This window comes from Syngnathoides biaculeatus, chromosome 23, assembly GCF_019802595.1.
Source record: "Syngnathoides biaculeatus isolate LvHL_M chromosome 23, ASM1980259v1, whole genome shotgun sequence".
Classification (NCBI taxonomy): domain Eukaryota; kingdom Metazoa; phylum Chordata; class Actinopteri; order Syngnathiformes; family Syngnathidae; genus Syngnathoides; species Syngnathoides biaculeatus.
In genome coordinates, this window is record NC_084662.1 from 20,968,306 (window position 1) to 20,984,684 (window position 16,379).

The following is a 16,379-nucleotide window of genomic DNA, read 5'->3' on the forward strand; positions in this document are numbered from 1 at the left end:
CCGTAACTCCCGAGTCCATGGTTCCTTCTGCATTGACCTTGTTGAGTTACTTCAGGAGGACCTACCGACCGAGCCTGTCAAATATTGCAACACCAAGGTTGGTCTTACAAGACTACGCCTGACTGGCCCCGAACTACAAAGTGAGTCAGAAAGTTTGGCTCTTCACCAAGCATCTTCCACGTTGGGTGGACTTACGGAATCTTACTCTCAGGTTCGTTGGGGTCTTCGCCATCACAAAAATCCTCAACCCTGTCACCATGAAGCAGAGGCTCTCAGGGACGATGCGGGTCCACCCAGCATTTCACATCAGCCTCGTCAAGCCTGCCCAGGTGTACCCTTTGGTTCTACCTTCCAGGCCCCCCGGTTCGTCAACGTGGGCCCCCATCTATTCGGTGAGGTGGCTATTGTCGTTGTTGTTAAGTCACTCGAGGCGCCCGAGGATGGTCCTCAGAAATGCTAAACTCGCATGTGGGAGGCTCCGTAGTCCTCGGAAGAGAAGAAGTAGTAGAAAAAGATGATGAGAGAATGTCAGGAGCAAATGATGACAGGGTGATAGATAAGGATGCAGAGGGGGTGCTGTTACCAGCCTGTGCCACCGAGGCCAGCGGTAGAGAACCAGAGCAGAAACTGCTAACGAAGCCTTCAAGTCAGGGGCTGTCTGGTGCTGGCCATTGGGGCAGTCATCCCCCTGTCTTGTACCCACCTGCTCCTGAGAGCAGCCCACGCCCCACCACCACCACCACCTGTACCTTCTCTCCCTTAATTCCACCATGCATTTAAACTTTGTGTCTTATTCTGTCTTGTTGCCAGTTCATTGTACCTTGTTGTTCAGTGTTCCTTGTTTCCATGTACTGACACATAGTAAACCTAACCCCTGCTTTGATTATTGACCTTTGAGTTTGTCTCACGTTTTAGGATACTATTGCCTTTTTGAGATGCCTGCCTGTGTACCGACCTCTGACTGTGATTAAAATTCCCTTTTTGAACTGTCCATAGGATTGGAGTTGTGCATTTTGGGTCCTATCCCTTGTTCTTCCCATGACAGTCCAAGGGCTTGAACAAACTGCAAAGGAAGAGTGGGAGTAAATCTCACCTGAGAAAAGATTATACTTGGAGGCTCTTTATGCAGCCAGAGATTATCCAACTAAATATTAAGGACAGATGGCAGTATTGATGAGCATGGTTTTGTCTATTTTTGTTTGTTTTACTTTTACGATATTTAAGATTCTTTTTGTTAAATTAAATGACTTTTGACCTCCAATTAAAAGACCCTAATGACATAAGTTTGATAGATTTCTCTTTATATCTGGAGATACTATACACATTTTGCAAAATATGTAGTGGGGCCAGCCTTGAATTTAATCCTTCAAACAAACAATTCAGGACTAAATACTTCTCAGTCTTAGCACGTTTTAACCAGTTTTAAATATCTTATGAATTTAGAAACAAAACACAGAAACTTTACTGTCCTTTTAAGGTTTTTCTACACTTAATTATATTTTAAAAGCAGTATTTAGAGAAGACATTACTTTGTTATTTTGCTCCAAAAAAATCATATTTATTCTCCAGGGTACAGAAGATAAAAAGGATTTATCATATCATGCATACATTCTGTCACGTCCCATTGGAGCGAGAGTAGGACCCAAATGCAGGACTAGGACGATGGAAGGTAGTTCAAGGAGAAACGTTTATTATATGCCGAGGTCGGGGATCGAGCAGGCAGTCCGGAGCAGCAGCGGTAGTTGGGACGTCGGGCGAAGAGAGCAGGTGAGCGGGCAGGCAGGAGTCGGTACACAGGAGAACGAGCAAAGCAGGCAGAAGTATCAAAGGAGTCAGGCTTACAAGGTTGGTCGGAGAACAGGCAAAGGTCGGTACACACGGGTTGTCGGTCAGGGATACCGGAGCACTCGAACGGGACATGAAGCTCAACGAACTGGCGGCCACCACTCGTTATCGGGGTGATATAAATACACGGCCTAATCAGCCCGCACGAGACGCAGGTGTGCACCCACGCGGGCACCCGCACAGCTCGCGCTGCAGCGGCAGGATCATGACACATACATACAAATCTGAATATGTTTTAAACATTTTATGTATTTAGAAACAAAACAGAAACTTTACTGTCTTTTTAAGGTTTTTCTACACTTAAATATGGGATTTAAAAACAGTATACAGACAACACATTACTTTATTTTGCTAAAAAAATTACATTTATTCTACAGGGTACGCAACATAAAAAGTATTTATCATAACATGTATACATACATACAAATCTGAATATGTTTCTATTCGTCATTTATTTTCAAAGCACACTCGAAATAAGGCTTCGATAGCAGCACCTAACAAAGGACAGTGAAACAAAGGTTGAAAAAAAGACAAGGACTCACATGCAGGAACATTCATATAAGAAGCGTTTTGGCATCTTTTCTTGCCACTTTCCTCAAATATTTGATACTGCCAACTTGAATTTTCTCTTGAAACATTACGTTACATTGAGTATAATGAAGACAAAGTACAATATTGAGCAATTGCCCTTTGCAAACAAACAGAAAAAAAGGGTTCTGACATGAAAATAAAACTGTAAGGTTTCAGTTCTCCAGTCGATTTAAGTGAAAATATACATTCCAACAAAAAACGGATTCCACATTAAAAAATAAATCACATTTACAGACACGCAAATTGTATTTGACTAACCTTTCCCATCAGCTAGTATACATTTTCTTCCTTATTCCTGCTGCAGAAGATATCTTTTCTCTCTCACCCTCTGCCTTCTGTCTCACTCCATATCGACCCAACGAGAAGATGCAGGGGGTTTCTTCAACAGCGGGCAGCTGAAAGCTGATACAAATTAAGTATGATGTCCAACATAAAATAAAAACTTCCATAATAGCAGCCAGAATTTTGGTGACTACTGTCTCCATCCTATTGACAGTACTGGGATATAAAATGCAATTGTAGATGCCAGAGTGCTCAAAATAAGCGCATCCATTAAACCTCTTTCTTCCCATTTAAACATTCACTCAGCATTCCAAAAATATACAAATAACTATGAAAACATTCAAAACAGTTTTGTCTTAGTAAAATCGCCTTGAAATATTTTCCCAGTAATGATCAATCGAAAAGCTGCTCTGAACCAGCTATAAAAGAAAGCATAAATCAAGGGATTAAGCATTGAATTAGAAAGCGTCAGCCAATTTAGTGTTTCAATCACAGCGATGGGAGTAACAGCAAACGTTAAAGGCTGAAAGATGATACAAATGAAGTATGGTGTCCAACATAAAATAAAAATTCCCATAACAATAGCTAAAGTTTTGGTAGCTTTTGTCTCCATCTTACTGACAGTTGCTCCTGACATTGTACTCTGACATGTTGTGCTCTGGATGCTGCGTACTTGTCTCTGTGCAACAAGGAAAATCCTCAAGTAGATACTAAGCATAATGATAACTGGGATATAAAAGGCAAATATACATCCTAGAGTGGTTGAAATGAGTGCATCAATTAAACATCTGTCTTCACATTTCCCTTGGTTAAATCCTGCGACTGTAATTCCAATTCCTATTAGTACAGAAACACCCCAACTTACCAAGATCATGATGCCAATAACATGAACATTGATTTTACTTTTGTATGTCAGAGGGTGGCACACTGCATAGTATCTGTCAATGGAAATACAACAGAGGTTTAAAATTGAAGCTGTGCTCAGTGCGACATCGAAACTACCTCGTATTTTACAAAACAGGCCTTCATGATGCCAACAGGAGAAGACAGTGAAGGCCATACTGAAAGGAAATACCAAAATTCCGACAAACAAATCGGCTACAGCTAAAGACAGAATAAGGTAGTTTGTTGGGGTGTGGAGCTGTTTGAAGTAAATAATAGTGATTATTACAAGGAGGTTTCCACATATTGTACAAATAGATAATAAACTAAGAAAAACATAAAGGGCAATACATATTTTAGAAGGATTACTAGTAATTGTGTAAGATGTATTAACTAATACATAGCAAGGATGTAAGTAACTAAAAATGCCAGCCATCTCCGATTCCACTCTTCTGGATTCCTGTGAATAAATGTTTAATTAAAAATAGTTTTTGATGAAAAACATTACACAGTAAGCATACAGTTCAATTTGCACATATACAACATCAACGTTCTTGAAAGCAAATAAAGTTACCGAGTTAGTAGGTGCATCAGGATTTCCCTCACTCATGGGCGCACCGAATTTGAATCCCTCCATCATTATCATGTTAAGGCAGATGTTTTATCCAATCACAGCGCAAGGTTTTTTATGACCTCATAGGGCTGTTTCGAGGTCTCTAGAAACCTCTCTCATATTTTAATTCAACATTTTTCTCTACTTTGAGTTTATGGATAGTTTCTTTCAATAATGTCTAAAAGCACAAATGCTGCTTTGGAAAAAGGCAAACGTCACGTTTTAAGGAGCACACGCTGTACCATTATGTATGGATGCTCACATTCATTACAACGCTTCATCTATTTATCATATCCCACTGTGGGAAATCTAAGGCATACTCTAGTGCAGGGGTCGGGAACCTTTTTGGCTGAGAGAGCCATAAATACCAAATGTTAAAAAAATGTAATTCCAAAAGAGGGATACAATATTTTAAAAACTTAAGTGTATTTGCTCATTTGATGTAAGGCCAACACTTTTAGTGTACAATAAGCCTCTGAATTCTTTTAAACAACAATGCTGTTGCGAACCAATGATAACAAACGTACTTCTTACAATTAATGCAACTTTTGGTGTTGCATGGTTTTGCTGATGGCATTATAGTCTGTTTCATACGTCATTAGATTAAATTTCATGCAGCCGTTGAGACTTCCATTCGTTATTCGTGAACGTAGGCCGGTCTGAATGTTTTGTAAATGTGAGAAATAGTTCTCACATGGATAGATAGAACCAAACATTGTCAGTACAGCAATACTCACACATCGCAATGTGAGGTATTTGATGGGAAGTGTGTTCCAAGTTTTCACAACCAACTAGTCTTCAGGTTTATTTTTTTTCCATTTCTCCCAACTTATGTTGCCTCGCCAACAATGCTTGCTGATAGAGGCGTGTCTTTTATTCTTTTGATGATCTTGTCTTTATATGAGAAGTTGCCAAAAAATTTCATTTGCAACATCTAGCATGACTATTTTGGCAAAATCCCCATCTGTGAATGACTTTCTGTTTCTCACAACTGCCAAAAAAACAGTAAAGCTATCTGAATTCGAGTCACCTTGTTGTGTCCGAACACGGAGTTGCTTGTGACGAGCTTGGACTCTGGACAGTAGCTCTTGACATGCTTTCTTCCTGCTGTTCCCCGCAGGATATTTTGACGTAAGCTTCCCAAATCTTACACGCCACAGTATGGTGTGTGTCGAAGTAGTTTTTTATATTTGAGGATTTCATCATTGCAATTTTGTCATTACATATTAGACATAACAGAACATTCTTCCACAAAAGTGAATTTCTCTGGCTGTTCTTGGTGAGAACTGCAGTACTCCTCATCTTTTTTTTCTTTTTGGGTATCTTTTTCAAAAGCGTTTCCACAATGAATTTCTACTATAGGTTCCCCACACCTGCTCTGGTGATCCATCCATTGCATCCAGATTTTTGGGTTCCCAAACACAGGTGATTATGGTAAAAGCCCCATCACATACATAAACAGAAGTCTGTCTGTCAGGAGGTTATTCTGGATTCTGGAATGACAGATAATACAGTATATGCTATTTTCAACTCAAATAGATATATTCTTTGGAGCCCTGACATTGCTGGCAACCGACTATCTGCAGCCCGATGGTGAACAGGGTATTGCCCAACCTATAACCCAGTCCCAAGCCCGGATAAATGCACAGACCCAAACATATATGAGCATTCATCAAACGAATTCCATAACAGATAGGTCCTGGCCTAGGCTAAAAATGCCCACCCCCGGCACTGTTAATCTGCAAGGCGTCGGTAGAAATTCAGATAATGTAGGTTGAAGGTAAAAGAGAGCAGGAAAGCGGCTTCGTTGGCAGAAGAAGAAGAGGAATGCACAGACCCCACAGCTGTGTGTAGGGACTTTGAATGTTGGGACTATGACAGGAAACGCTAAGGAGTTAGTTGACATGATGATTAGGAGTAAGGTTGATGTATTGTGCATCCAAGAGAGCAAGTGGAAAGGGAGTAAGGCTAGAAACTTGGGAGCAGGGTTTAAATTATTTTACCATGGAGTAGATGGGAAGAGAAATGGAGTAGGGGTTGTTTTAAAAGAAGAGCTGGCTAACAATGTCTTGGAGGTGAAAAGACTATCAGATCACGTGATGAGGATGACATTTTAAATTGAGGGTATGAGGGAAGGATGTGCAGCAAGTAAAGGTCATTAAGGATAGCGATGGAAATATGTTGACTGATGCCAGTAGTGTGCTGAGTAGATGGAAAGAGTACTAAGTTAATGAATGAAGAAAATGGGAGAGAATGTAGAGTAGAAGAGGCAAGCGTGAATGACCGGGAAGTGGCATTGATTAGTAAGGGAGAAGGTAGAAAGTCACTGAACAGAATAAAAAATGGAAAGACAGTTGGTTCCGATGATATACCACAAGAGGTATGGAAGCAATTTGGTGAGGTGGCTATGGAGTTTTTGACCAACTTATTCAATAGAACAGTGCCGGGAGAAAAGAGGCCAGAAAATGGAGGAAAAGTGTGCTAGTCCCCATTTTTAAGAACAAAGGCGATGTTCAGAACTGTGGAAACTACAGAGGAGTAAAGATGATGAGCCAGACAGTGAAGTTATGGGAAAGAGTAGTCAAGGTTAGACTCAGAACAGAAGTAAGTATCTGTGAGCAACAGTATGAGTTCATGCCTAGAAAGAGTTCCCCAGATGCCCATGACAGAGTACCAAAAGAGGAACTGTGGTACTGTATCCGCGAGTCTGGTGTGCCGGAGAAATATGTTAGAATAGTACAGGACATGTATGAGGGTAGCAGAACAGTGGTGAGATGTGCCGTTGGATAGCTATGTAGGCGAATGTGACGTGTTACGTGCCGTTCCAATCACTCGATTACATTGGACACCATTATGTCCAGCGCTGATTTCTCGGATTTATCTTTATCTGATGAAGAAATAGCAGTAATCGTAGTGGGCACCGGACTGACTTGGATGGGGATCTCTGTGCCTTCCTCTGGGAAATCAAGTGAAATGGGGTTTTCAACCATTGTTTGAGTTTGGTTGCACAAAAATGTCAGGGGTGTGGTCATGCCACTGCCTGGCGCGTGTATGTTCCTGGCAGCAGGCTCCTCACGCACGCCTCTTTGATGTTAACTATGTAATGCATTTAAGTCTCGTCTGTCTTGTCATTAGTTGTCAGTTCTTTGCATGAGACATGGGCTTCTTGTATTGAGAATATGGGCTTCGTTGCCACGACTCAACATTCTCGTGCCTTGTAGTCAAGTCTCGTTTCGTCATGTACCATGTTTTTGCCTTGAAGTAATACGACCCTCATTTAATATATTTTGGACCTTGTTTTTTCACCACCTTTTTGTACTCGGTTGGAGCAGCTGCAGAGCCTTGGCCTCACAGTTCTGAGAACCGGGGTTCAAATCTTGGCCCCAGCTGTGTGGAGTTTGCCTGCCCTCCCCCGTGCCTGTGTGGGTTTTCTCTGCGCACTCCAGTTTCCTGCCATGTTTAAAAAAAAACATGCAATCATTGGAGACTCTAAATTGCGTCAAGATTTGATTGTGGCAGCAACTGGTGGCTGTCTCCATGTGCCCCATGATTGGTTGGCAACCAGTTCAGGGTGTATACTACCTCCTTTCTGATGATAGCTGGAATAGGCTCCTGGACTCCCACAAGCTTCATGACGATAAGTGGCTCAGAAAATGGATGGATGTTTCTCTACTGTCGCCTTTTTGGAAAGCCTTCTCATGTACTAGCCTCTGCCTGGACTAAACCTCCATTCTAAACCATATCCTTGCCTGGTGGTCTTATCCTTGCTTGTGACAATATTATAATTGATTGATTGATGTAGACACTCACTTTTCATGGGAATATATTCAAATATTGAAATTCTGGGAATAATTGATGGTTCCCTAATTGGATTTATGATTATACATACAGTATTCTGTATTGTATGATAGATGATGATGATGATGATGAGAATGATGACTGTAAATTTGTTTTAACAATGTTCTGCTGAGCTGGTTTTGATGCCATGTGCTGTCCTTGTTTATCAAAATTATTCTGAGCCAAAGGACACATGTTTGCTGCCCTTTCATCTTTCCTCTGTCCTTAGTGGATCACACATCTATCATGGCTGTTGTGAGTTCAATGAAAACGGTTTGGGGCCGTTGCTGTATTATTATTATTTTGTTTATTGTGAATTTTGTAATTGTTGTCATTAAATTAAGTACATGAATATTTAATTGATAACTGAATGACTGAACTATCTGGCTGAAAATTACATCTGGTGAAGAACAGTAAAATGTTAACAAACACGAATGACTTTAACATTACCAGAATAAGTTTGAACTTTTTTTCCTACCAGGGTCCTTCCTTCCCATTCAAGTTTGAAAGAATAAGTAGGAGCAAATCATACACAATCAAATGGAATTATTTGATTGAAATGAAAAGATTGAGTTTGTTGCATCCCTATAAATCTACATCAAAGTACAGTAAAACATCCATCCATTTTTTGAGCTGCTTATCCTCATGAGGGTCACAGGAGTCCTGTAACCTATCCCAGCTGTCATCGGGCAGGAAGAGGGGTACACACTGAACTGGTTGCCAGCCAATCGTGGGGCACATAGAGACAACCAAGCATTTGCATTCACAATCACACATAAGGGAAATTTAGAATTTCCAATTAATGTATGTTTTGGGATGTGGGAGGTAACCGGAGTGCCTGGAGAAAACCCACGCAGGCACAGGGATCAAGAAAACTCCACATAGTCGAGGCTGGGATTTGAACCTGGTCCTCAGAACTGTGAGGTCAACACTCTACAGGTGCACTATTGTGCCGCCCAGTAAAAAAGAATTAACCATGAATATATATATATTGTTTATTTTTAATGAGGACATGATTAGTTATTAAATAATGGAATAATTATAAAAAAAAATCCAAACTTTGTGATTTTTTTTTTTCCAGCATGAACTCAGCTGATTTTTTTTCAGCAAGATGTTTACAACGCTATGTTGATGAAGCACTCCTGTGACCCTTGGGAAGATAAGCGGATCAGAAAATGGATGGATGGATGTTCTAACAATAGACTAGTAGTTACAGTGGAGAAAATAAGTATTTGAATACCCTGCTATATTGCAGGTTCTCACACTTAGAAGTCATGGAGGAGTCTGAAATTTTCATTGCAGGTGCATGTCCACTGTGAGAGAGATAATCTAAAAGGAAAAGTCCAGAAATCACTATGTATGATTCCAACAGTCCAAACACACCAGAGACAAAATTGTACAACTCCACATGACTGGAAAGGGTGAAAGAGAAATTGCCAAGCAGTTTGGTGAAAAAAGGTCCACTGTTGCAGCAATCATTAGAAAATGTAAGACGCGAAACATGACAGTCAATCTCAATTGGAGTGGAGCCTCATGCAAGATATCACATTGTGGGGTCTCAATGATCCTTAGAAAGGTGAGGAATCAGCCCAGGACTACACGACAGGACTTGGTCAATGATGTGAAAAGAGCTGGGAACACCGTTTCCAAGGTGACTCTTGGTAAAACAAAGCAAAGCAAATTTATTTGTATAGCGCATTTCATACACGAGGTAACACAATGTGCTTTTCATGATTAAAAGCATTTGAAAACAAAGAGATAAAACATTTAAAATGGGATAAAAACAATAAAAATGACAAACACAATATTTAAAAAAGACAATTACAACCGCATATAGTGCAAGTAATATGAGCAAAAACTGAATATGTTGTAAAAAGCATGAGAAAAAAAGAAGAGTTTTCAACCTGGATTTAAAAACATTCACACTTGGGGCTGACCTCACCTCTGTTGGCAACTTATTCCATTTGTGAGCAGCATAATACCTCAATGCTGCACCATGTTTTCTATGGACTCTGCGCACCACGATTTGACCTGAGTCAGTCAATCTCAGAGCTCTACTGAGTTTGTATTCTGGAAGCATTTCTTTCATGTATTCAGGACCTAAATCATTTAGTGATTTATAGACCAGTAGCAGAACTTTAAAATCTTTTCTAAGTGGTAATACACTAAGAGTCATGGTTTCAAATCATGCATGGCACAGAAGGTTCCCCTGCTTAAACCAGCACATGTCAAGGCCCGTCTTAAGTTTGCCAATGACCATTTGGATGATACAGAGGAGTCATGGGAGAATGTTTTGTGGTCAGATGAGACCAAAATAGAACTATTTAGTCGTAATTTTACTTACCGTGTATGGAGGGAGACCAATGATGAGTTCCATCCCAAAAACACCATCCCTACTGTGAAGCATGGGGGTGGTAGCATCATGTTTTGGGGGTGTTTTTCTGCACATGGGACAAGACGACTACACTGTATTAAGGAGAGGATGACCCCGGCCAGGTATTGTGAGATTTTGGGGAACAACCTCTTTCCCTCAGTCAGAGCATTGAAGATGGGTCGTGGCTGGGTCTTTCAACATGACAATGACCCGAAGCACACAGTCAGGAAAACCAAGGAGTGGCTCTGTAAGAAGCATATTAAGGTTGTGGCATGGCCAAGCCAGTCTCTCGACATAAACCCAACAGAAAATCTTTGGAGGGAGCTGAAACTCCGTGTTTCTCAGTGACAGCCCAGAAACCTGACTTTTCCTAAAAGATCTATGTGGAGGAGTGGGCCAAATAAATTGAATGCAAAAGAAACAACCATCCTAGAACAAGAAAGGAGTAAATCATTTGAGAAACATGTCTCACAGGCACCGGAGTCTAAATCCACTCACTTCATTCTCAATTAAAACAACGTGTAGAACACACATAAAACAATTACAATATATCTACTACACAGATGGACAGCAAATCAAAGCAATGCTGAATTAGTATAATCACCCTGGAATATTTTCCCTGATATAATCATCTTGAAGCCAGACCTGAACCAGCTGTAAAAGAAAGCATAGATGAATGGATTAAGCATTGAGTTGGACAGTGTCAGCCAGTTAAGCATTTCTATGACTGGAACCGGCACGAAAACGTCGCTAAAAGGCAGAAAAGTTATACAAAGAAAGAAAGGAGTCCAACAAATCAGAAACACTCCAAGTACGCTTGCTACAGTTTTAGTGGCTTTTCTCTCAATCTTACTGACAGTCACTCCGGGCTTTGTTGAGACGTGAATGCTGTGCGCGTGTCTCAACGCGACAAGCAAAATCTTCAGATAGATACAGAGTATTATGACGACCGGTAAGTAAAAAGATAAAATAGGCCCAATAGTGTTTTCCATGAGAAGATCAATTAAACACCTTTCTTCACAATCTTCACTCTGTAATCCTGCAATCATGACACCAATTGCAATCAGAGCCGAAACGCCCCAGTTGATCAATATCATGATCACAACAACACAGTGATTCATTTTAGCCCTGTATGTCAGAGGCTGACACACTGCATAATATCTGTCAATGGAAATGCAGCAGAGGTTTAAAATAGAGCATGTGGAGAGCGATATGTCAAAACTGCCTCGTATTTTGCAGAACAGATCCTCGTGATAGATACAGGAGCTCAGTGAGAAAGCCATGCTGAGGGGAAAGACTATGAGACCCACAAGCACATCAGCCACAGCCAGCGAGAGAATGAGGTAGTTGGTCGGATTTTGGAGCTGTTTGAAGTAAAGGATGGTTATTATTACAAGAAAGTTGCCACATATTGTGACCACAGACAATAATGCGAGAAATATGTACAAAGAAACACACGTGAAAGAAGGGCTATTTGTCAGTACATAAGATAAATTATCTATTTGATAACAAGGATGGATGTCACTGATAGCTACAGTCTTGTTGGCATTCGCCATGTTTCTGCAAAAAAAAAAAATAATAATCGTAATTTCATTCAATGTTATTTAAAAAAAATCAAAAACAGCAAAAACAAAGTATTCCATCTAGTTATACAAATCTCACCTGCTACTTAGGACACGATGCAGTGATCCGTAGTGGCCTCTGACTTCTTCGTATTTTAAAACCTCATTAAATCTCCAGCTGACCAATTGGCTGCGAGGACTAATACATTTTTCATGAGACAACCGTACAACCCTAACCGTAAAGAGTAATGGACAAACTTGTTACGACTATATTAATTCAAATGGTTTCATTCAGATACAGACAAATGTGAACTCCTAATTTCATCCTGATAGTTCAGTGGAATCTTAGTTATTTAAAATAAAATATCATATTTAGGTTGTGCAAACTGAGTCAGACTTTTATTGCCTCTCTTGTAAATGTACAATGCAACAGTGGATTAGGATTGTGTTCCCCTGTTGTATGAATGACAAATAATGACTCTCAATGATAAAATAAAAATCAAGAAAACATCTTGATGGCGGCACAGTGGATCAGTTGGTAAAGCGTTGGCCTCACAGTTCTGAGGTCAATCCCAGACCCGCCTGTGTGGAGTTTGCCTGTTCTCCCCGTGCCTGCCTCAGTTTCCTCCGGGCACTCCGGTTTCCACCCACATTCCAAAAACATGCAACATTAATTGGACACTCGAAATTGGGCCTAGGTGTGATTGTAAGTGTGTCTTTTTGTCTCAATGTGCCCTGCGATTGGCTGTCAACCAGTTCAGGGTGTAGCACGGCTCCTGCCCGTTGACAGCCGGGATAGGCTCCAACACTCACCGCGACCTTTGTGAGGATAAGCGGCGAAGAAAATGGATGGATGAAAACACCTTGAATCATAATTAGAACAATAATTTTAAATTTTGGAAGATTTTACCAAGGATCTCTGTGTATGTGTGTGTAGCAAGGGATGTGTATCAGTTAAGGAAAACCATAGTACTGAGGTTATGGATGATAATAATAAGGACCCTCTAAAGTTGCGATGATGAGTTTAAGCGAGTTTGTGGTCACCGTCTCTAAAGTGGAAGACTAAAAGCCATTTAGTGTGGAAACAAATCCCTCAACTACTGTCCATATGCACATACTGTACGTAAACCGTAAGAGAAATTCAACATTCTTTTGTAGGTTCAAAAGTCCTAAAAGATCCTTATCTGGTCTTTTTTTTTTTGGGGGGGGGGGGGGGCGATTTTTGAATTACCTTTTGAGAGCTCGGAAGCTTTTTTTGGGTGTTCATAGTATGTGTTTGTCAACAACATCTTGCCAGCAGGAGGTGGCTGACTGGACTTCTTTTTATAGAGTTGTTGTAGCATAGTAGAGTGAGTCCCAGTGTTCCGTGGTAAGTTTTAGTGGTGTGAGATATCATCAAGTGTACTGCAGTGGCTTCCTATATAATGTAAAATTGAAATTAAAATCATTGGTGGCTCGCATCTTTGCCCCGCAGTCGAAAGGTTTTGTTTTTGATTCTTGGCTCAGGGCCTCCTGTGTGGCGTTTCCATTTTCTCCCCGTAATTGCTTGGGCTTCCTCCGATGTTACAAAAACATACATGTCAGCTTTATTGTCGGTTCTAAACCGCGTGTGAATGTGCTGTTAATGGTTGTTTGTCTTTATTGTAGGTATATGTACCTTGCAGTTGACTGCTGACTAGTCCGGGGGTATAAACCACTTTTTAAACTAAATCAACCTTAATGAGAAAAAGCGATACAGAGAATGGCTGCATCAGACAATAAATCAGAACTGGGCACTTGGAAATCAGCCCATTGGGAATTTGGAGCTGGACCGAAATTAGGTGGGATAGGCTCCTGCACTCCCGCGGCCCTTGTGAGGATAAGCAACTTGAAAAGTAGATGGATGGATAGTTCCATTGCTTGTGAAAACTGTTGAATAGGCAACATTTTTCAGATCCTTAATATATATCAATTGCACCTTAAGTAATCCACCATTATGGCTATTTGATACAAGTTATGGTTGTAGCATCTAAAAATGATTTCTGTGGTACATTTTACAAACAAAGCACGAAGTGGCCTGTAGGATTCTCAATGTTTAGATTGTCATTTACATTACATGTGGTTTAACAATGATAAAGAGTAACGAATGAATGACTTCATTTAAAATCCGACCGTACCATGCTATTGCACACTACCTAAAGTATTTCAGTATTTCTGTTATTTTGTATGTTGGCATGCTATGTTATGCCTGAAAATGCATCCCAACTTTAATCTTTCTATCAAAAATCACATCAAAGTTGTCACCAATTACAATATAATCAGGTCTCCAATTAGATGTGATGAAACAACCCCCAATTAAAGGTGTGAATTACGTGTGGTGTGGCTGTCAGTCCCTTGGGTGGCTTTGTGATGAAAACACCTGTACATACACACTTGGACAAAGACAATCACACCAGCATCTCACTTCTTCCACCTGGGGCTTCATTGTTTTTTGTTTTCCTGAACTAATAGAGCAGAACTGACACACAGCCACTTAATGATCCAAACAATGACTTGAGCAAATTTAGAATAAACATTTCCATTTTGAGAGGAGCCCTCTCAACAATCTTTAGTATTTATTGTTTACTCACTTACTATCAGGGTGTTTAGTTGTTTATCACCTGTCATGAAAAACACAAAACCTAATCTAAAAGCCCGTGCCCACACTGGTGGCAGTTGTGATTCTATGTAAATTCCCAGAGCTTGAAAGTTTTCACTTTGTACATGCATAGGCTGTCTATATGCCACTAAAATAAAACCGTTGGGATCAACAGCAAAGAACTCCTGCGGTACATTTTATTAAAGAATTGAATTCAAAGGGCAGATTGCATTGTTTTTACACCGTCATCATAGGATTGGGAGTTAAATTCAATGAATGCCTCAGTGAATCTCCACCGTGAAGGAGATTGCATTATAATTGATTGACTACAGAGTTGATAAATAATTCTTGCTTTTGATTGACGTCATGTGTTTAATACTTTAGGATTCGTTTGCAGCAGTGTAGGATTGTAGAATTGTTTCATATTGAGTGTACATTTCCGGTAGTAGTTCACATTCGCTGGTCCCAGCAGTTGATGGACAATTTGTTGACAATGTCCATTTTCCCCATGGTTCAGTTTAAGTTTCCCCCTTGAAAAAATGTCTGCCAAAACTCATAGCAGACAAGGTGGATGTATGCTATTCAATTCTTGAGTGCCTCTCTGCGTGTGCTGTGCAACCTAAAAATATACAATATGAATGTAAATAGGGAAATACTGTATGAATTTTCCCTTGAGAGATACTAATGAGTAAGATAAAGATATTTTCTTTCATGAGGAATGGAGAAATGGTGCTATTGGCTGGCAACCAGTTCAGGGTGTACCCTGCCTCCTGCCCGTTGATAGGTGGGGTAGGCTCCAACACTCCCGCGACCCTTGTGAGGATAAGCGGCTCAGAAAAAGGATTGGGACATGGATAGAGAAATGCTCAACGAAAGGGAGGAAGTGAGAGTCTCCTTAATTGTTTTGTGGTCTGTGAGTGGCCTTAAACACAATAAACAAGGAAACTCTCAGTTCAAATTTGAATACAGATGACATGAGCACTAAATGATTGTAATTATTTCTGTGTTGAGCAACAGAACCTGTCAGACTGGTGTGTCTCAAACTCTCATTCCAGGAAATGAAGTTGATGGATAGCTACTTCGCACATTTCTTCGGACATTTCGTAAAATAAGTTGGTTTCATCAATGAAAACCAGACAAAAGGTAAATATTTTTGTTCTTTTTCATGTTAGCGCAAGGCTAGCAATGTCTGGGTCTTTACCCTTATCCATTACTGTCGTCTCATCCTGTCTCGTCTTATTCGCTATGTACCTTACTCACAGTGTCTAGCACTACTTTGTACTGTTGATACTGTAGACCTCAACTCCTATGTAAGGTTAAAGTAATCTTAATACTGTTTTATTTTGTAGTTATTCTGTTTTTTCCTCTGTTCTCTGTTTCTCTGTCTTCTTTCGAACCTTGTTCTGTCTGACAGCATTCCCAATTCTTTATTGCCCTGTTTGAGCATTTCCTTAAACATTTTGAATCAACAAAATCAATTTTCTACTCTACCTATGCTACAAATACAAATAAACAACTAACGTCTGTGAAATAGTGTTTAGCATGTCTGCCTCACAGTTCTGAGGTCTGGGGTTTGAATCCTGGCACTCGCCATCATCTTCTTGGGTTTTCTCCAGGTACTCCGATTTTCTCCTGCAATGAAATAAACTGCTGGGTGATTGCGGACTAAACTGTTCATAATGTGTGCATGTAAACAGATCTGAATGCTGATCTGTTAACAAGGTGCAACTAGAAAAAAATTCAGCACACATAAAGGACAAATTGCGCTGCTCATTA

The 16,379-nt window shown here is 40.2% G+C and overlaps 3 protein-coding genes across 3 annotated transcripts in view; 1 reads left to right on the forward strand and 2 right to left on the reverse strand.

Moving 5' to 3' along the window:
- The window catches only part of LOC133496996 (uncharacterized), a gene marked incomplete at its 3' end in the record, with an annotated part of 37,441 nt that overhangs the window by 9,458 nt on the left and 11,604 nt on the right, over positions 1-16,379 (forward strand). Inside the window, exon 3 of the mRNA XM_061813133.1 lies at positions 15,659-15,746. The remainder of the gene's footprint in view (positions 1-15,658; positions 15,747-16,379) is intronic.
- LOC133496993 (trace amine-associated receptor 1-like) lies at positions 3,059-4,036 on the reverse strand. Its single transcript, XM_061813131.1, has one exon. It carries the CDS (start codon positions 4,034-4,036, stop codon positions 3,059-3,061), a length of 978 nt encoding a protein of 325 aa, XP_061669115.1.
- On the reverse strand, positions 11,000-11,980 carry LOC133496995 (trace amine-associated receptor 1-like). Its single transcript, XM_061813132.1, has one exon. The coding sequence runs from the start codon at positions 11,978-11,980 to the stop codon at positions 11,000-11,002; it is 981 nt and encodes a 326-aa protein (XP_061669116.1).